General features: G+C 41.9%; 1 protein-coding gene across 2 annotated transcripts; it reads left to right on the top strand.

Moving 5' to 3' along the window:
- The first annotated feature begins 1,772 nt into the window (after positions 1–1,772).
- Positions 1,773–15,717, top strand: TCN1 (transcobalamin 1). Of its 2 annotated transcripts, none has more exons than XM_059143428.1 (9): positions 1,773–1,929; positions 5,682–5,861; positions 7,262–7,402; positions 8,321–8,473; positions 9,758–9,945; positions 12,367–12,556; positions 13,585–13,774; positions 15,009–15,127; positions 15,521–15,717. In XM_059143428.1, exons 1-9 carry the CDS (start codon positions 1,851–1,853, stop codon positions 15,580–15,582), a joined length of 1,302 nt encoding a protein of 433 aa, XP_058999411.1. In that variant the 5' UTR covers positions 1,773–1,850; the 3' UTR covers positions 15,583–15,717. The 2 variants fall into 2 exon arrangements, with proteins under 2 accessions (XP_058999411.1, XP_058999400.1); XM_059143417.1 differs by having other exon boundaries at positions 8,318–8,473.
- The last annotated feature ends 5,270 nt before the right edge of the window (positions 15,718–20,987 follow it).

The raw sequence follows: 20,987 nt of genomic DNA, 5'->3' as shown, positions 1-20,987 counted from the left end.
TTTTCTGAATACCTTATCAAATATATGGTATCTGATTAAAAAGAATTTGTTTACATTCTATAGGTTGCCTCTTCATGCTGTTTATTGTTTCCTGGCTATGCAAAAAGCTTTCCAGTTTGAAGCATGCCCACTTTCTATTTTTTGCTTTTGTTTTTTGTGCTTTCAGTGTCAGATCAAAACAAACCATTGCTAAGGTCCATGTCAAGGAGCTTCTTTGCTTTGTTTTCTCTCTATGTATGTTAAGTCCGTTTATTAGTTTTCTTTGGCATCGTGTTTGCTTGCTTTGTGATCTGTCTGGCCTTATATTTGTGTCTGTGTGTTTGAAGGAGCAAGCACCTATCCATCTTTACAGCTGGTTTTTGACAGGTAAAGACCTTCTCCTGTCAGACCCAGGGCTGATGGGATTCTCTCCGGGATCACAGTGACCAAGGTTGGATGAAACTGGGTCACCTTGCTGCTGCTGGGTCCTCAGTTAGGTCTGCAAACCACAAGTCTCTTATCAGGTACATGACAGTCCTGGCTCCTGCTGGGTCACTGGAGAGATCCCAGCATGGGCAGGATTGTCCCTGAACCATAGCTGAGAGGGGATGGAGCCAGGTCACAGGGTCCATTCAGGATCCATAGGTGGACCATCGTCAGCCAGTCTGCCTCCTAGGCACTGAAGGGTGTGTCTTCTGCTAGGCGCCTGGGTGGGAAAGACTGCTCCCAGACCATGGCTCATGCTGTACCCCGGTCATAGCGCTTCAGGCTCCTCAGCCCTAACCAAGGTCAGCAGTCCTATCACCCAAGGCTCAGGTGGGCATGATTCCTTCCAGGTCCCTTGGCCGATGGTGCAATTCACAGAACCAGTGCCAAACACTGACAGAGCCAAGTCCACAAGGGGATGAGGCTGTTTTCTGGTCAGTACCCAGGACCATGGTCAGTGAGCCTGGCTCTTCAGGGTACAACAGGGAAAAAGCCAGGAAGAAAAATCAGAGCAGGCAAATTCTGTGCTTTAGCTTTTGTGAATACAAGTCTTTCTTCTTTGGTATGTCCTTTCATCACAGTTCTCCTCAGCAGCTGCAATAAGGTTTCTGAACCTCTTACTTGGAACACAAAATTCCCACATAGAAACCCCTGTCCATGGATGGCTGCTAAAATGACTGTTGCTGTGGGGGGATATTCCACCATCTGGCTGACCCATAACAAACATTTTAAGGCCAAACTGATAGTATTCTCTAATAATTTCTGGGAGACCTATGATAGACAACACATCTTACATGGAGCTTGTAGCATCTTTCCTGGCACAGCAAAAATCCACATTTGATGTGTATCTCTGTAGTGTTCCTCCTGGGCTATGAAACTCGCAGGGCATCTATCTTAGAAAAAATCATGCATCAGAAACCACGATGCCAAAGATCCTCAGGTGCCAGGCTCCCGCAACTTGCCTGGTCAATTTCAGTCTTACAACTTCTACTTCCATTTTTTTATGTGTTAAGCCCTTGCCCATCAAATCTAATGTTTCAAGAGACATAAATAAAATACAACCAAACTGGAATGGAAAAAGAGGGAAACTTAATTTATCCTCACTGGGTTGAAGGAAAGTAAGGACTGTGAATCCTAAAGTTTGGGATGGGGAACAAAGAATATTAGTTCTTCTTCCTCCCTGACCATTTATCTTTCAAGTCTTCTTCCTGGTTTATCACAATTCTTGGAAAAATACACTTCACCACACCACACCCCCTGACATTGCTCAATATTTGCTTAAGTGAAAGAGGCTGAGGCAAGCTAAAGGAGGAACTCTCATTACCATCTGCCATCACCCAATAAATAGCCAGACAAGCCCTCACCATTCCAGAACACTTGGAAAGATGAGACAATCTCACCAGCTGCCCCTACTGGGGCTCCTATTGTTTTCTCTTATTCCAAGACAACAATGCGAGATCTGTGGTAAGTACGCATTGAGCTAAAATTACTCCTTGTGTGATAGTCTTCTAAAGTCTCCTGGCAGAGGACTTGTGTAGAGTGACCTGAGAAAATATCCTATTCCAGTTCTTTTTTATTTTTAAGATTTTATTTCTTTATTTTACAGAGAGATAGAGAGTACAAGTAGGCAGAGAAGCAGGCAGAGGGAGAGGGAGAAGTGGGCTCTCCACTCAGCAGGGAGCCCGATGCGGGACTCGATCCCAGGACTCTGTGATAATGACCTGAGCAGAAGGCAGCCACTTAACTGACTGAGCCACCCAGATGCCCCCCTATTTCAGTTCTATATATGGTTGGACTGAGTAATGTAAAATTTGGCAGGACATGGCGAGGAAAGTTCGATAACATATGTTGTTTTAAGAGGCGTTGTAGATTTAATGCTAACTTGCCTAACTATTCTTCCTATATTTAGATTTTCTCCACCATAGGAACCCTACCAAGAAACTGTCTATTCCTCTTCTATTCAAGGATAGACTATTCAGGATACCAGAAATTTTTCAAGATCATAGAAAGCTTTATTTTGAATTTGAGATGCAATCTATTTTTTTGAAGTTCAACCCATGGGTTTTGGGTTAACCCCTTATAACTGCACAGAAAAAAAATGTTAAAAATCCCTTTCAAATAACAAAAACTTCTCCCTTGTCATTATTGAGTTTAGATGTTCCGAGGTACACATCAGCCTCTCCAATTCATCCCCACAGGGCATGCATACAAGCCCATCACCTCTCCTCTGGGTATAGGAATCCATGATTATGAGGTTCTATTAAAAACTACTAAGTAGGAAAATGAAAAACTGGTTCAGGTATAGTCTGACCCCTTACTAGCTGTACGATCCAATGCTTTTGAATATTTTTAGCTTTATCCATAAATTGAGGAGAGTTGGGGAAGGGTGTTGGAGCAAGTGATGTTATGAAGCTTGGTATAGCTCTCAGCTTCATGTTTTCTCTTTTGTAAGTCTTGACCCTGGAATTGTGCTTAAACCCAGTCCAAAGATGACTATGTGGTGCCATTGGTGGCTACATGCTCCTGGTGTTCTGTAGCCTACAAGAAGAGGTCAACACCACAGCTGAAAGACTTGTGTTCACACAAGCTAAAGCAGAAATGCTGCCAACTCTAATTCTTCTTCCTGGCCTGTCATTTCCTTTGTTGTATCCTAAGAATAGGGGGTCTCTGTGGAGGTTTTGAAGTTCAATCCACTGTAAAAAATAATTACCTGTCTTTAGTGGACAAGGAACCTGATGAGAGGTTGACCAGGAAATGAAAAGTCTGTTTCAGTGCCGGAAAATCTGCTGAACTGGATGTTTCCATAAAATCTCAGTCATGACTCAACAATTGTCCAGTTGTTCTTCTAACAAAGAAGGACTTTTCTACAACCACTGGTCCAGATCGCCCTGTCTTTTAAAGAGAAGAAAGATAGAGTGGTGCCTGGCTGGCTCGGTCAGCAGAGCATATAACTCTTGATCTCAGGGTGGTGATCCTGAGCCCCACATCGGGGATAGAGAACTCACATTGCCTCAGTTCCCTAAGTATAGTGATCAAAACTACAATTGAGCTAAGAGTGATAATATGTGTGGTACTTTATAGTTTGTTAACTGATTTCTTGTCCAATAACTATAAAATAAAGGTTAATATCCACAATTTTGAAATGAGGGAACTGAAGGTCAAGAAAGTTACATAAGTCACCCATAGTCATAAGTTAGGGACCGGAGAATCCAGCCAAAGTCTGGCTGAACAAAGAGCTCGTGCTATTCTCAGTATCCCCACTAACCCAAGAAATAATCTGGAGATGGGTAGGATTTTTCTTGGGAGTGTTAACAAAGTACATTTTTTTAAAAAATGTATCTATTTATTTTAGAAAGGGACACAGAGAGAGAGGAGAGAGAGAGAATGACCATGATTTGGGGGAGGGCAGAAGAAGAGGGAGAGAGAGAATCTCAAGCAGATTGAGCCCAAAGTGGGGCTTGATACCACCACCCTAAGGTCATGAACTGAGCTGAAATCAAGAATTGGCTGCTTAACAAACTGAGCCACCCAAGCACCCCTAAGCAAAGTTCATTTAAAAATATTTTAATTTATTTTTTATTTTCAGCATAACAGTATTCATTATTTTTGCACCACACCCAGTGCTCCATGCAATCTGTGCCCTCTCTAATACCCACCACCTGGTACCCTGACCTCCCACCTCCCCCCCCCCGCCACTTCAAAACCCTCAGATTGTTTTTTAGAGTCCATAGTCTCTCATGGTTCACCTCCCCTTCCAATTTCCCCTAACTCCCTTCTCCTCTCTATCTCCCCATGTCCTCCATGCTATTTGTTATGCTCCACAAATAAGTGAAACCATATGATAATTGACTCTCTCTGCTTGACTTATTTCACTCAGCATAATCTCTTCCAGTCCCGCCCATGTTGCTACAGAAGTTGGGTATTCGTCCTTTCTGATGGAGGCATCATACTCCATAGAGTATATGGACCACATCTTCCTTATCCATTCATCCATTGAAGGGCATCTTGGTTCTTTCCACAGTTTGGTGACTGTGGCCATTGCTGCTATAAACATTGGGGTACAGATGGCCCTTCTTTTCACTACATCTGTATCTTTGGGGTAAATACCCAGGAGTGCAATGGCAGGGTCATAGGGAAGTTCTATTTTTAATTTCTTGAGGAATCTCCACACTGTTCTCCAAAAAGGCTACACCAACTTGCATTCCCACCAACAAAAAATATTTTAAGTGGTAACTCTTAGAACTCTTAAAACTAACTCTTCTTATTTTCCTCCAGTTATTGAGGTCTCGGGACTCTTAATTCCACAGCAGAATGTGACTCCTCCATCCTTTCCTTTGGGATTTGGTCATATTACAGGCTAAGACTAGAGGGTTTTCTGAAAGGTACAGGTTGCTGAATAACGATCCTGATGCCAGATCGGTTGGACAACCAGACAATTCAGATCTCTGGGGTCAGTCACCACCGTACCATAGAACTATTGCCCTCTTTCCCTCAGTATTAATAACCTGATTGAGTTAGAAGATGGAGAAGGGAAGGAACTCAATCCAGCAAGTAGTGAGGACTACAGACTGGGATTGGGAAGACCTGTATTTTAGTCTCCATTAAGCCTTCAATTATGGAAGTTTCTTTAAGGACACCCTGGCCTCAGGATTTCTTTAAGGGCACACAGGCTTCCTCCTCAAAATCAGGGAATCCTACTAGATCTCCCAGGCAGGACTGATAATCTGCCAATACACAATAATAAGGCTGAAAAAGCTGTTAAAAAATTGAAACACTTCCACGCTGCTAAAGGAGCAGAGACTCCAGACCCACCTTTGTATTGTTCCAGCAACACAGTCAGTGACCACTGGGTTGTTCTCCCTGGGCCCTGTTACTAAACATGTCTGTTACAAAACATTTTAATACCAACACTGTTCCTAGGGTTCCTGTTCCTTAATATTTTCTTTTTTTTTTTTTAGAGATTTTATTTATTTGTCAGAGAGAGAGAGGGAGAGCGAGCGAGCACAGGCAGACAGAATGGCAGACAGAGGCAGAGGGAGAAGCAGGCTCCTTGCCGAGCAAGGAGCCCGATGTGGGACTCGATCCCAGGATGCTGGGATCATGACCTGAGCTGAAGGCAGCTGCTTAACCAACTGAGCCACCCAGGCGTCCCTTCCTTAATATTTTCTTAGTGTGCATTTCTTATTTCTTCTTATTTCCTCCTTCCCCTGCCACAGAGGTAAGCAAGGAAAACAAAACTGCTCTAAAACCTCTGATACATACAATGATCAATTCAAATTATACCGAAAGAATCCATGCCGCCAATGCACTGCTGTCTCTCAGACTTTGTGGGTCCCTGAACCAAAGCCAAGATCAACATCTGACTGAACAATTCATACTCACTGTGAACAGTACAGGTGAGTAGCTTTATTCTCTGGAAGTTTTAGGAGAAGACTTACCTATCCATAAAGATTATCTCCAGCAACAGATCTTTAGACATAATTTTGTATCTAAAGTGTCCCTGCTACATCTATTCTAGCTGTATAAAACTTGAAGGGACAGAAAGATACCTCAAAAAGTGGAGATGCAACATGGGGGGGGTTGAGGGTAGGGAAAGAATAAATGAAACAAGATGGGATCCAGAGGGAAGCAAACCAAAAAAGACTCTTAATCTCACAAAACAAACTGAGGGTTGCCGGGGAGAGCGGGGTTGGGAAAGGGTGGTTGGGTTATGGACATTGGGGAGGGTATGTGCTATGGTGAGTGCTGTGAAGTGTGTCAACCTGGAGATTTACAGACCTGTACCCCTGGGGCTAATAATACATTATTTGTTAATTTAAAATAATTATAATTATAATTATAATAAAATGAAAAAGAAAGAAAGAAAGATACCTCAAATCCTCTTGCTATTTACTGCTAGGCCTTACTTGTCTGTGTCCTGAAAAACATTTTCCTTTAAAGAGTCACAAAGAAAATCAAAATAAATTAAAGACTCTTATCTACTAATACTGTTCTGTAAGTTACCTGAGTTCACAACCAGGAGGGATATGGCCCACATGTAAGAAACTGGACAATAGCAAGGAAACCGCAGGGAAATAGAGATGAGGACTGGGTCTTCTTGGTTTTGTTTCTCTTTTTGCTCTTTGTTTGTTTTAGAGAGGTGGGGAGGGACCAAGGTAAAGGGAAAGAGAGTATCTTAAGCAGACTCCATGCTCAGCACTCAGTGCAGACCCCAATACAGGGCTCAATCCCACAACCCTGAGACCATGAACTGAGCCAAAATCAAAGAGTCAGATGCTTAACCAACTGAGCCACCCAGGCACCCCAGATGAGCACTGGGGTTGAATGCAGGCTAGATGCTGAGCCCTTCATGTCAATAGGGAGCCTTAGCTTTCTGATTGAGATAAGGGAGAAATGAAGCCACCCCTACCTACCTCACAATATTATTCTAAGAGTTACAAGAAACCTGAGAATTTTGATACTCTACAAGGCAGAACATCCAAGTCAATTATTACTATCTTGGCAAGATGGCACCCACAAAGAGAGTAAATCCCAAAGTTTTATTATCTATTCTTTTCCTTTTAAAATTGTTATAAGGATTGCAGGATTCCCAAAACACTTCATGATTTCATGGGGAAGACTATGATTTAGCTGGCATTTATACAGCACTGCTAGAAAAGTCTCTGCTTTGGGAATAAAGAAGTAAATATTTGTATAGAGTGGAAAAAAGGAGAGAATTGACAGGTGAAGTAAGACAAGATGCCAAAAAAAAGTCACAAACATGTACCTTGTTAAACTCGAATACTTTTCTTTTCAGAGCCATCTTTAACCTCGGGACAGCTTGCCTTGGCTATACTGGCTTTGGGAGCATGTAAAGCACCTGATGGGATGTCTATAAATTATTCTGAACTGGTCAAAAGACTAGGAAATAAATACAAAGAAGAAATCAGAAATATGGGTGAGAGTCAAATGTTCAGAGTCCCTGGACAACTTGTCTTCTCCTCCACTGATCCAGATCTCAAGAAGTTTCCCTTCAGTCTTTCCTTCTCCTCGTCATTCTGTTCATCCCACATAACTTTGATCATTTTCCCTTCTTCTCTCTTTCAACACACATCTTGAATTTTCTTTTCAAATAGATCCAAATGAGCATGGACTTTACATCCACCTTACATAAGATGATGAACACACACACACACACACACACACACACACACACACACTAAAGGAACACAGTTTTCTTGTTCTCTAGAAGCTTGACTTTTAGACAAATAATGAAATACACCAGAAATGGCTGATCAATACAAGACACTATGTCAGAAGTACCAAAACATATGATACTAGTGGAAGAGATAAAGAGATAAAGATGGCCAAAAGTGCTTTATCACTGGGAAAAATAGGCTGATTGTGATCGTGGCTACTGAGGTGCATTGTTTTTATTTCAACACCCAACCAGTATTCATCCTGTTATCCATTAAGCTGTTCTAATCCCATCTTCTTGTGAGATGGCCTCTACTTCTTCTACTTCTTCTACTTCCAGTTCCAACACATTTCCATTCAAAGTGCAAGAAGCTTAGTGGTGGGAAATCTGTATTCTAGTCCTACTTCTGTAACCACCTGAGTATCAGGATGGTACTTTAATCTCTTTAGTGCTGAGTCACCTCAGTTATAAAATGAAAGGAGTTGAGTTAATTTGGTGGCTCTTAACAGCCTTTACATTTCTTAGGTTTGATGATTCTATGAGTGATCTTTCTCCCTCTATTACTCACCTTTTCTTAAATGTAAAGAAATTCTAAAAAAGCAGGTAGGAGTATATTGAAAGTTTATTACTCCACTATTACTTCCATGAGTAAGGTATTTCTTCCCTCTCTAACAGAAGATCATAATGGCAATCCACTGACTAACTACTACCAGCTCAGCCTGGACATTTTGGCCTTGTGTCTGTTCAATGGGAATTACTCAATCACTGAAGTTGCTAAATTCCTCAATCCTGAAAATAAAAATTACTATTTTCATGGACAGTTCTCAGTAGGTGAGTGATTACACCCAGTTCCCTTGGCATAGAGGACACAGTCACTGGTAAGTCTTTTCCTTTGAGTTTTTCTACCTGTAAGTACTTGGACTTTATTTTTATCCTTTTTACCCTAGTGATCAGGGAAGAGAATTTTCTTTTTGAGAAGAATGAATATTGGGGGGCATTTAAGCATCTTTCTAGATATCTAATATAGTAGAAAGATCCAGTTCCCACACTACTCCTTCTTTGAATTATATAACCAGTGGATATTAACCCTTGACCTTAATTTTCCCATCTGTAAAATAAAGATAGATTGTGAGAATCTTCATATAAGACATTTTAGGAAGTGTAAGTATAGAGGCAGGAAAGCAGTGGAATTCATTTAACTTAACTTCACCTCTTTCTCTAATTTATTGGGAGCACTGAATGTGTGGGCTTACTTGGACAACACAACTTCTCCATGGACAAGGGCCCAATATTTTGTTTAATAAAGTCTGTACCTTCAATAGACAAGGACTAGAAATTTTCTCCTGGGTCAGTTTATACATCCAAAAGGAAGCCCCCTCTAGACAACTAGCATTGTTGCTCAGCCCTTATGGATCCAGAGACACAAGCTCATCTTTCTCCAAGAAGCCCAAAAAGAATCACCACTCAGTATCTCTGGATAGTGAGGTGATATTTCTTTCCATGGGAGAGGGAAGGTACGACACTTAAAGAATCCAGCAGGGGAACTAAGTAACAAGCCAGAAAAAAAGATTTTATCCTCCTTTCTTCCAAACTCTTGCTTCATCCTCCCGCTTAAGAAGCTTTATTGGAAAACAACTCTCTTAAGTGCTATTTTTCTAATCAGCCTAATGGAAACATTGGAACATTGCAAAGACATATGTTGCTTGGGGTATCATCATGAATTCTCCCAATTCCTTTGCCAATATGGCTGAGAGATGAAAAAAAAAAAAAAATGAGAACAGCCAAGATGTAAAAGTGGAAAACTGTCCATGTGTATGCACCTGCAAATCTGTATGTGTTCCTATGACCAACAGGTGAGTTATTGTGTACAAGGCACAGGGATACTGAACATAAGAAAGGGATATTGAAATATTTGAGTGTTTAGTGCTGAAGAGATGATTGCTATCTCTTCAAATCCTTCTCTCCCATCATCAACTAGGATGACCAATCTTCCCAGTTTGTCCAGATATGAGAGCCTCTTTTAGTGCTGAACATCCTACTTACCAGGAGACCCCTCAGACCAAGGCAAACTGGAATGGTTGGTCAACCTATCACCAATGTTTTGTTTCCTGGCAGATACTGGCGCGATGGCTGTCCTGGCTCTGACCTGTGTGAAGAACAAAACAAGACGGCAGAAACAAATAGATAAAAAGGATATAGAGAATATTAATAATTATACAGAGTCACTGATAAACAAGATTCTGTCTCAGAAAACAGAAAATGGTCTTCTTGGAAACATATATAGTACAGGAGAAGCTATGCAGGTAAGTCAGAGGGTAAAACAGGAGACAGAGAAGAGAGTTATGAAGGAAAGAAATATCTGTATCCTTTCTTCCTGGCCCCAGAAGATATTATCCACTCTGTTTCCTATACGAACTGATTTTATGTGATTCTTCTCCTCTGATGGAAATGTATTCTCCTCACCTTAGATCCTTAGATTTCCATGTCCAGTGCTTCCATGAAGCTTTTCCTGACTACAACTTTTTTTAATTTTAGAGTCTACTCCAACCTCCTATGTTGTTCTATCACATACAATTTCACCATATGCCATATGCTAGCGTTTGGTGCTTGCCTCTTATCTCCCAAATTAGATTATGGCTGTCCAAGTGATAAGAGGCAGTGCCAGTAATACCAGCTAGTATTTACTGGCATGCTCATGAATGCACACAACAGCCTAGTGAGGAAAATATTATTAGCTCCATTTCCCAGAATAAGAGCATGAGTCATGGAGTATCAGTAACTTGCCTAACATTACAAGGCCAAAATGTGATTTACATGGAGAGGGAACCTAAACAGTTGGTTTCAAAACTCATACTTGGCACCCACTCTGTCCTGTATATGTTCCTTGAAGTCTGGGGCTTTATTCCTGCATTCACTCACTGATTTACATGACCCTGCGGGGTAGATACAAGAAGAGATGAAGGAAGATTGACAGGAAACAAAACTTCACTGAATCTTTAGTATGAGTAGGGGTCTGCCAGGCCCCCCCAGGATGAGAGGGCTTTCCAAGGGAGAGAGGACAGCAAGAAGCATGAAAGAACATTTTAGCAAGATCAAGGTGTTCAATGTGGCCAGTGAGGGTCCTTGAGAAAAATTACAAGAAGCTGGGGTTTAATAGTGGTCCAATCACACAGGCTGTCTTTACTGTTGGTGAGAGGCTGTTGTCTGTCTTGCTGAGTTTGGCCTTCATAGAACACTGGTTGTCCATTCTGGCTGCACATATGAATCATCTAGAGGAGCTTTTGGAAAACACTAATATTTAGGCTCCATCAGCCAGTCAGTAGAGAAACTGAGAGGTGGAGCATGGGCCTTGGTCCAATTTTACTTTTTTTTTTCATTTAAATTCAAGTAGCCAACATATAATACATGACTTGGTTTTTGATGTAATGTTCAATGTTTGATTAGTTACATATAACACCCAGCTTGGTCTGGTTTTGAAAACCTCCAGGGGATATTTATTCACAGCAGACTTGGGAACTGCATGCCTACAAGACAGTTTTGAAGATGAAATGAAATATAATCCTTTTTATATTTTTTTAATTTTTTTAAAGATTTTATTTATTTATTTGACAGACAGAGATCACAAGTAGGCAGAGAGGCAGGCAGAGAAAGAGGAGGAAGCAGGCTCCCTGCTGAGCAGAGAGCCCAATATGGGCTCAATCCCAGAACCCTGAGATCATGTCCCAAAGGCAGAGGCCTTAACCCACTGAGCCACCCAGGCACCCCATAACCTTTTTTTTTTAAAATATCCCACAAATGCTTGTTGACTTCTTGGTTAACTTAAAGAGTCTTCAGGAAAAATGAAAAGAGGAACCATCCTTCCCTTAGAAACTACAGAGCAACATCTGCAGGACCAACCCATTTTTGTCCTTGTCTTACTCACTCTGATACCTTCCTAAATTTTCCTACCCCATCATGCTGTCCCCTCCGGTTTACATTTGCTGCTTCTATAGTTTCTATTCAAGAATCTATCTGACTCCACACTGTTAAGGAAATAATGTCAGACACCTCACTCTGAAGCTCAGGGATCCACCAATGTGGCCCCAACCACATTCTCTGCCTGTTCTTCCACAATCACCCTGAGTCTCCCCTGTACACCAGTCCTCCAAGGCCATGAGGAATTCCCCAGGGATTTTGCAGACAGTGTCATCAGAGACAGGCCATGCCCTGGCCTCACCTACTCTAGCATCCTTGATCATGCTATTCCCTCTGGGTATAGTGCTCCTCTCCTGTCTCCTACTGGAATGCTGTAATATCGTCAAGGCCTACCTCAAGTATTACCTTCCTCAAGTATGTGCTCTCCCTCTTCTGAAAAGCCATGGCACTAGATGCTTCTCTTAAGGCATTCGCCTTAGGGACTCCTTCATGATTGTCTGTTAACAGCATTTATCAGGTATCTCCCATGTGAAAGGTATTGTTCCGTGCCAAGGCTGCAAGAGTGAATAGGTAAAGTCTGTTCTTATTGATGCCATTACTGGTTGTGTTATTAAGCAATTCTCCATCTCCCCCCAAGCTAGTTTTTAAACTTCTTGGTGTCGGGAAAGGTATCCTAGTTATCCAAGGTTCTTCCCCTGTGGTCAGTGTCCAGTAAACATTCACTGAATTCATTAGATGTAGGCTTTGCCCCTATTTGACCTTTCTCTCATTCATTCTAATTCCCTTTCATTCTTTCTCTCACACTTTAGGCTCTCTTTGTTTCATCCAACTATTATAACGAAAATCAATGGGTTTGCGAAAAAACACGGGATACAGTGCTCACAGAAATTTCTCGAGGAGCATTCCGTATGCCAACTGCTGCAGCTCAAATCTTACCAGCCCTGAAGGGAAAGACCTACTTGGATGTTAACAAAGACTCTTCCTGCGTCTATAGCTCAGGTAGAGTACTAAAGAGCAGAATACCCAAAGAATGTGAGACTAAGATGTTCTTAGGGACCAAAACTGACCAGATAAACCCCTAAAGCATAACAGTTCCCAGATAGAATGCGGTCCTCCATGTGTCACCAGTGATTATAACCACCTGAGGATTTGTTCTTAACAGTGTCGTAGATGGTTGTTCTTGTTTCAAACACTGATAAACAATGTAGACTTGATTCAGTAATGTCTGTCTTCAAAGGGATGTTTTCTGATGGTTAGAGAGATGTTCTGAGCATCATTCCCATTCTAAACAAAGTATTCTCTCTGACTCTCCGTTATGCACAATGAGTGAGCCCTCAGGGAACTCAGAGGAATATGGAAGGAATATGAAAGGGTTATAAGAAGAAAATTAGAACATGAATCATTTATTCAAACAACTGATTTTTAAACCAGGGATGAAAGAAGATTTGACTTTTATCTATGTTCATTCCTGGCTCAGCCACTTGCAGGTTTAGAAACCTCAGACAAAATGTTTAATCTCTAAACTTCAGTTTACGAATATAAAACATGCAAATGATAAACATACCTAACATGGATATGTTGTAAGGACTGAATAAGATAAGCTATGTGAAATGATTAGTACAGTGCCTGATACTTAATATGTCTTCAATAAATGTTAAGAAATAAAAGGCATCCCAAAAAAGGAAAGCATCATTATAGGCTATACAAAAGAAAAGAAAGAAAAGAAAAGAAAAGAAAAGAAAAATTCAGGAGTGTTGATGAGAAAGAAGAGACAGGGAACCTGCACTGTTTAAACAGCTGGGAGTGAAGCTGAACCACACATTTACAAGCTGATGCCTATCTGGTTTAGGCACACAAGAGATCCGCCCCTTGGCTGATGATTCTTGCTCCTTGTAGCAATCCTCCTCTACCTAAAGAAAAATCCCCCTCTACCAGGCCTGGGGGAGGGGTTGGATATGTTTGTAAACTTGAACATCATTTTTATTTTTCTGAATAGTAATTCTTCTCTGCTTTTCTGTTTCTGCCAGATTCCTTCCACCCTTCCACTCAGGAGCCTATTGTATCAGTGACACCTGCTGTCTCACCTTCACAAATCCAAGTAAATTACTCTGTGGTAATTGATAAAAGAAAAGATCGCATTGTGGTCTCTGTGACAGATGGTTCTGTCTTCCTAAATGTGATGGAACAAGCTCAGAAAGAAAATCCAACTCTATTTAGGTATGTCTGTGCCTAACCTAAGGTGAAGGTAGTTGGTGATTTTTGAAAGACTCAGTAAGAACACATAAGTACCTGAATAGAAGTATATTTGAAAAGTATATTTGAAAAGTCTCATTAGTACTTTGCTCTCCATCTATATCTCATGGCAGGGGTTAAAAAAAAAGGTGAGACTTTCCATCTTCCAACACACAGTAGGTACACTAAATTAATGGTCACTTAATGGGTGAATAAGTCCAAGAGATCTCTCTTCTGTCAGTAAAATTCCTTCAACAAAGAGAACCTCTTAGCTCAGCCATTTTGTGTTCAGAACACTGGGTCATTATCTTTGAATCACTGACCCCTTTGAAAATCAGATGAGTGCAGTGGCTTCTGATTCCACACAAGTAAACACAGACACAAAACTTCCTTTAAATCAGAGGTTTCACAAATGCCCTGAGTCTCTCCATGTTCCTCCCTTTCAGATTCATGGAGCCCAAATTTAGATTTCCTGGCCTAAAGAGGTCAAATATTAAAATTAAGATATTAACTTTGCCTCTGAAAGGTATGATTCACTTGACTCCCTAAACCTAATCAGCAATTACTTTGTCTAGTAACATAATGTAAGATGCCATAGAGAAAATTTTATATATATAGTATGTACTGTAAATGTTATGCGCGTGTGCACACACACACACACACACACATAATGTAAGTATTTTAAAGGTTGCTTTCAAGGGCTCCCAGGAAGGCAGAGAAATGTGTCCCGGGAAACAAACATTGGCTATGTCACTTTTTAATAAACACAACATGAAATATTAAGTTGCTCTTTCCTGTTCTTCTTTCCTAAGAGAAAACCTACTTACTTATGATGCCTCTAGGATGTGAGTTTAACATTTTCTTCTGCTGCTTTTGTCTCTTCAACCATTACTATCTTGGGGTAGAAGATTAGCAGTTGTTAAATACAGAGTGTCTACCACAAAGGGAGGCAGGGGCAGAAATAAGATTCATTCCTCTAATTCAGCAGAGATTGTGCGGTGCCTGCATCAGAACCACCTGGAGTGTTTATGACACATGCAGATTCCTAGGCACCACCTATTTACCTACAGAATCAAATTATCTGTGGATAGGGCCGGGAAATCTGCTTTTCTTGATAATAGCTTCAAATGATTCTTAGGTCCATTGGAGTTTAAGAAATGCCCATTAAAGTTGCCCTTGAAAGTTCTAAGTTCTTGAAACCCATTTGCTGTCCCCACAGGTTCAAAACAAAGGAGACCGCATGGGGCCCCTACATCATCAGTGTTCGAGGCATAAAGGCCAGCACAAATGACAGGACCTACTGGGAGCTCCGGAGCAATGGTGAACACCTGAACCAAGGTAAGGGAGAGAGGGCTAAAAAGCCCCACAGAGTGACAATGCCCCCAAACATCCAGAAGTGAGTGTGTAAGCTCTGGTGGGGAATGTGCCAAGGTGTTGGGAAAGTGAGAACCATTATTTGGTGATTTGGTAGTTAAATCATTTGAACCATTGGGCACCTGGATGACTGAGTCAATTACGTGTCCATCTCTTGTTTTGAGCTCAGGCCATGATCTCAGGGTTATGAGATCAAGCCCTGAGTAGGGCTCCATGCTCAGTGAGGAGTCTGCTTGACATACTCTCCCTCTCCCTCTTCCTCTGCCTCTCCCCTTCCCTGCTCCTATTCTCTTTCTCTCTAAAATAAATAAATCTTTAAAAGAATAATTTGACCCACTTTTCATTCTTCCTTTTCAGGAGCTGGTAGTTATGTTGTCCATGCAGGAGATGATTTGGAGGTTCGCTGGAGCACATACTAATAAATTCAAACAGTGGACTTACAGGCAGAGATTGGCCTCATCCCTTCCTTTTCTCTCATCTCCATTTTAATAGGAGCGTCAATAAGCTCCCTTCTCTCTGTAGGTGTTCAATTAAAGATCAACAACAATACAAAAGGAGCATTTTCTAATCATTTCATTTTAAAGGGGGATTATTGGTAGAAGGAAGGGGAAGGGAAAAGAGATTAGACCATATGTCTAAACTGAGTTCTACTCACGGTTCCACTGCTAACTGGGTGGGTGACCTCAGGCAGTGCGTGGGAATGGAGATAAGGTTCTAGATCTAGTGTTGAAGCAGCAGCCAATGAGATCTGGTAGAAAATCTCTAGGGAGGCAGTTCTCTGAGGCCCAGATGTAAGGGACTGACTGAGTGGACATATTGACCTCAGAAAGGCAGTGTGTAGAGAGAAAAAGGTCTGAGAAAGAGGGAAAGGTAAGACTTCTACATAAAAGACCAGTCCATAAAGTCTCAGGAATAGTCTCCAGCTACCTCCCTTGGGTTCCATTTTTTTCTTCTTCCACATGTATTTTCCTTTTATTTCACCATAAAAATCACTCTGATATTCATATCATCAAAATACACATGAGGAAAAAATCACCTTTGATGATTTCAGTAGAATTCACATTTTTAAAGTATATATATATTAAATCAGGGGCACCTACAGGTGCCTGGGTGGCTCAGTCAGTTCAGCAGCTGACTCTTGGTTTTGGCTCAGGTCATTGACCTTAACACCCTGGGATCAGTGGTGTTGGGCTACCTGCTCAAAGAGGAGTCTGTTTGAAGATTCTCTCTCTCCCTTTCCCTCTCCCTCTGCACCTCACCCAGCTCTCTCTCTCTCTCTCAAATAAATAAATCTAAAAATAAAAATAAGTTAGGGGTGCCTGGGTGGTTCAGTCAGTTAAGTGTCCCATACTTGAGCTCAGCTGTCATGAGCTCAGTGCAGTTTAGCACCACGGCTAGCTCCATGCTGACCATGAAGCCAGCCTGAAATTCTTTCCCCCCTTCCCTCTGCCTCCCCCTCTGCTCCTTACCTCGCTCTCTCTCAAATAAATAAATAAAATCTTTAAATAAAGATACCCCAAAAGGAAGACGCCTTCAGGCAGAATTAGTTCAATTACTTTATAAGTGCCTCCCTCATTTCTCCTGTGTTCCCTTCATGATACTCTTAGCTTCCTCCCATACCACCAGCAACCCTTCTTCATAGTCAGGCTCTGACCATTGCTTTCTGATACTGGTCCTCAACCCTCAGGGTCATCTCCACATGATTCTTCATTAACTGGATATGACAGATGCCTTCATCACTAGACAGCAATGGATTCTATCCCCTTGGGTCTGGGTTTCATCTTGAAAGCTAAGCTAGAGACAGGAGACCTTCATGGTGCTGCTCATATTGGGGCAGCAGCTGTCAGACATGCTTGTAGACTCTACAAGCTATGTGAAATTGAGGGATAATGGTTTATGGTAATAAATATGCAGAATGTTACATAATTGCTATTCCTGACTATGATACACAGTGTGACCATACAACTTATCATCCAACCACAACACTGTAAACAGTGTTGTTTGTTAACAATTATGCTCAAAAAGACAGATTAGAAACTGGTAATATCCTGGGGGGAAAAACAGTACATATGGCTGGTTTTGTCCATTAGGAAAAATAATGAAGCTCCAGCAAAAAATTACAGGAAGTACTGAACCTGCAATGGACCACTGAAATTGAATTTCAAAATAATGAAATTGGAATGGGTCCTTTTGAGATTGCAGACTATCACACAAAGATTCTAGGTCAATTTCGATAATAGTCACTCAACATGAGTAAAGCACACAATTTATATTAGACCTATTCTCCCGAACGTGGTATAAGGATATTCTAGTTGGCACACTGACACAGAATCAAATAACAGGTTATCACAGCATGAAAAAGTCATTTCCTTTACAATTCTCATTTAATTCCTTTCGTTGGATCAAACATAAAATCTCCATTAATACCACTGTGTTTCTAACACTTCCCTGTAGCACCAGGAGCCTCCATTCTTAGCAGACAGAGCTCAGTTTCTCCCAATCACTGGTCCCATAGTAGAATATAGTAACATTGCTATCTGATAGGAATGCATTTAATCACAGAGACAGACATGGAGAGAAATGGAGTAACATTCCCTTTGCATTCTACTGACATTGCCCAGGGAATCCTAGCTCTGGCCACACCTGCCTTATGAGAAGCTCTAAGGCTTAACACTATGACAGAACCAAGAGAGTCTGAGGGCAGAAACTTCCCTCTGCTGTCACAGCAGAGAATAATCAACACAAATAAACCTCTCAGACGTCCATTGAGAGTCTGGGTGCTTGGATACCAGACAGTGAGGCACAGGAAAAAACAGACAAATAAATTGATAATTTTCCATCAAGGGATGCCTGGGTGGCTCAGTCAGTTGAGTATCTGACTCTTGATTTTGGCCCAGTCATGATCTGAGTGCTGAGAGCAAAGTCCAAGTCAGGCTCTGTGCTCAGCATGGACCTTGCTTGAGATTCTCTTCCTCCCTCTCTCTCACTCTGCCCCTCCCCCATCTTCCCCCAACACCCCCACCCCGGTCTCTTAAAAAAAAAAAAAAAATAGTTCCCTCAATAGTTAGTCAAGGACTGTCGAAATATATGAGTTAAGAAATGTATGGCCTGTGTGGTTTCTGCTCCGGAAGTTACTTGCTAAGTGAGACAATTGTATCATAATCAGTCTTGCAACAACCACAACTGTGGCAATTTATAAGGAAAAGTGTGTTTAAAGAGCAGGCACATGAAGGGGTTGTGGCTTATCTCAGGATGGGCACAATCAGGCACTGAAACCCAAAGTCAGTGCCATGCTGGGATCCTAATCCTGTGTTAGATTCTTACTGCTGATGCAACAAATTACCACTAATTACTGGCTCAAGGCAAACACATCATCGTACAGTTGTGGAGGTCAGATGTCAGAAAGGGGTTTCACTGAGATAAAATCAAGGTGTTGAAAGGGCTGAGTTCCTTCTAGAGGTTCTAGGGGAGAAACCCATTTCCTCACCTACTCCAGCTTCTGGAGGAAGCCAGCATTCCTCCACCTTCCAAGCAGCACTCAGATCACTCCCACCTCTGTTCCCATCACCATATCCCCTTTTCTGACTCACTCTGCTGCCTCTCTCTTCCATTGATAAGGACCTCTGATTACAGTGGATCCTCTGATATAAACCAAAATAATCTTCTTATGTTAAAATCAGCTCATTTTAGCAACCTTAGTTCCCCCTTGCCATGTGACCTAACATATTCATAGATTTCAGAGATTAGGATGTAGATACCTGTATGGTGTTGGGAGGAGGGCATAATTGTGCCTACCACTCCTTCACATGACATGCAAACCCCTCAAACTGTCTTTCTGGCCTCACCCCACTGTACACTACATAGTAGATAATAACACAAAACTTGATGGCTTAGAACAACAAGATATATTATCTCAAGTTTCTGTGGGTCAGAGTCTCTCAATGAGGCCACAGTCAACATGTCAAATGAAGCTTCATCTAAAAGCTCAACTGGGGAAGAATCAGCTTTCAAGATCATTCACATGGTTGTTGGCAGAACTTCTGCTTCCCTGGCTGTTGACTGGAAGCTACCCCCAGTTCTTTCCATAGAGACTTCTCTATCAGGCAGCTCAGAACATGGCAGCTGCCTTTCTCAGAGCAAGAAGCAAGAAGAACCAGAGAGAGACTTCAAGCAAGAGGGAAGTTGGACCTTTGTAACATCATATAACTTTTCCTGTATTATATTCATAAGAAGTGAGGCCAGCCCACACTCTGGGGAAGGGGATTTCACAAGGGCATGGATATCGGGATGTGGGAACACAGGGCCATGTCAAAAGCTATCTAATGCACTCCAATATATATCCTGTGCTTTCATCTCACAAAACCACCAACACTCCCCTGAGAAAGAAAAAAAAAATGTCCTATATTTGTTCATTAATTTGCTCATCCAAAAATTATTTATTCTGTTCCTACTGTGAAATAAGCAGTACAGTAGCTCAAGGGCTGGAGATAGAAGAGTGAACAAGAAACAAAGACCCTTCCCCCTTGGAGTGAACATTCCAGTGGAGAGGGTGACAGACAGTAAACAAACCACACAGTGTGACAGAGGGTGAGGAGTCATAACAGGGAAGGGGCACAGTGAGTGTCCATGGGAGTAACACTGTCTTCTACATAAGAGAGATGGTCTGGGAAGACCTCTTTGAGAACTGGTCCTTGAGCAAAGACATGAAGGAAGTGCGGGAGCCACAGTGAGAATATTTGAGGAGGAGTGTCCCGGGAAGTGCGGACAGCAAATCCAAAGGCAGGTGATGGGTTCAGGGAACAGGAAGCTCAGTGCCGCTGGGGCAGAGGGAGCAAGGGGGAAGTCACAGGGGATATCCAAAGGCAATCAGGAGCCAGAAATGACAGGGTCTTGTCATTAAAAATGACTTTGAATTTTATTCTAAGATCGGAGTCACTAAAGAACGGCCCCGCCAAATAAAGCTGCTTAAATTCCAGTAGTTACAAAAAAAATTAGCCCCTCCCTTCATAATTTCAAATACTATTTCTAGTTATATGTTATAGGAAGGTATACTTTGCTTTAATATAGCTGCATTTAACATTTAATATAGTCCATTGATCCACATTTTCTAATTACTTACTTTAAAAGGTAATATCTGAAAGCCCTAGGTGTTTGAAACTGCTTTGTTCCCAGATAAAGAAAGAAAAGTCCAATGAAACAATCTCTGGGCGAAGCCTCTGGGTGGTTCAGGTCCGCATCCGCTCTTGATGTCGGCTCAGGTCTTGATCTCAGGGTCATGAGCTGGAGCCCCACCTTGGGTTCCACACTGGGCATGGAGCCTACTTAAAAAACAAACATACAGTTTCTGGGAAGCTTGGGTCCATTGCTCACCTGAAATCAAACAACCTTAAAGGGCCTAGGCTGGGACTCAGGTCACAGCAACTTATTAACTGCATAAAGGCCAACTTCACAAAAGCAAGGTGGTGCCTTAAGAACTGCCTAACCTTTGGTGAAGTGGCTACTGACCAACAGCCAGGAGGCTGTCTGGGCAGGTGTGTACAGGCCCAGGAGGAAGGCCTGTTTACACTCACTCGCACACCAGCCACACTCCTGATGTGATGACCCAGGACTGTGGGAAAGGACACTCTGTCATGGCCATCACCCCATACTCAGCCCCAAGTGTCTCCTACGACTGTGCCTCCTAGAAGTCACCTCCACACTCCTGGGAGGATGGATAGGCGGGAACCTAGATAAGCATATGGAAATTCGTTCTATCAGAGAAGGAGGGGTCAGCTTAAGTGGTTAGGAGTGGTCAGAACGGGAAGGACGCCAGACTGTTTGACAA

The sequence above is a fragment of the Mustela lutreola genome, chromosome 1, assembly GCF_030435805.1.
Source record: "Mustela lutreola isolate mMusLut2 chromosome 1, mMusLut2.pri, whole genome shotgun sequence".
Taxonomy (NCBI): Eukaryota; Metazoa; Chordata; class Mammalia; order Carnivora; family Mustelidae; genus Mustela; species Mustela lutreola.
Note: the sequence above shows the minus strand (reverse complement) of the source record. Positions and strands in the feature narration are given on the sequence as shown.

Bases quoted from the DNA above. Each gene is read 5' to 3' on its own strand.
- TCN1 (XM_059143417.1), top strand. From the start codon at position 1,851: ATGAGACAATCTCACCAGCTGCCCCTACTGGGGCTCCTATTGTTTTCT. The intron at 7,403-8,317 runs GTGAGAGTCAAA...CCTCTCTAACAG, and splicing joins AGAAGAAATCAGAAATATGG to AAGATCATAATGGCAATCCA. The intron at 12,557-13,584 runs GTAGAGTACTAA...TGTTTCTGCCAG, and splicing joins TTCCTGCGTCTATAGCTCAG to ATTCCTTCCACCCTTCCACT.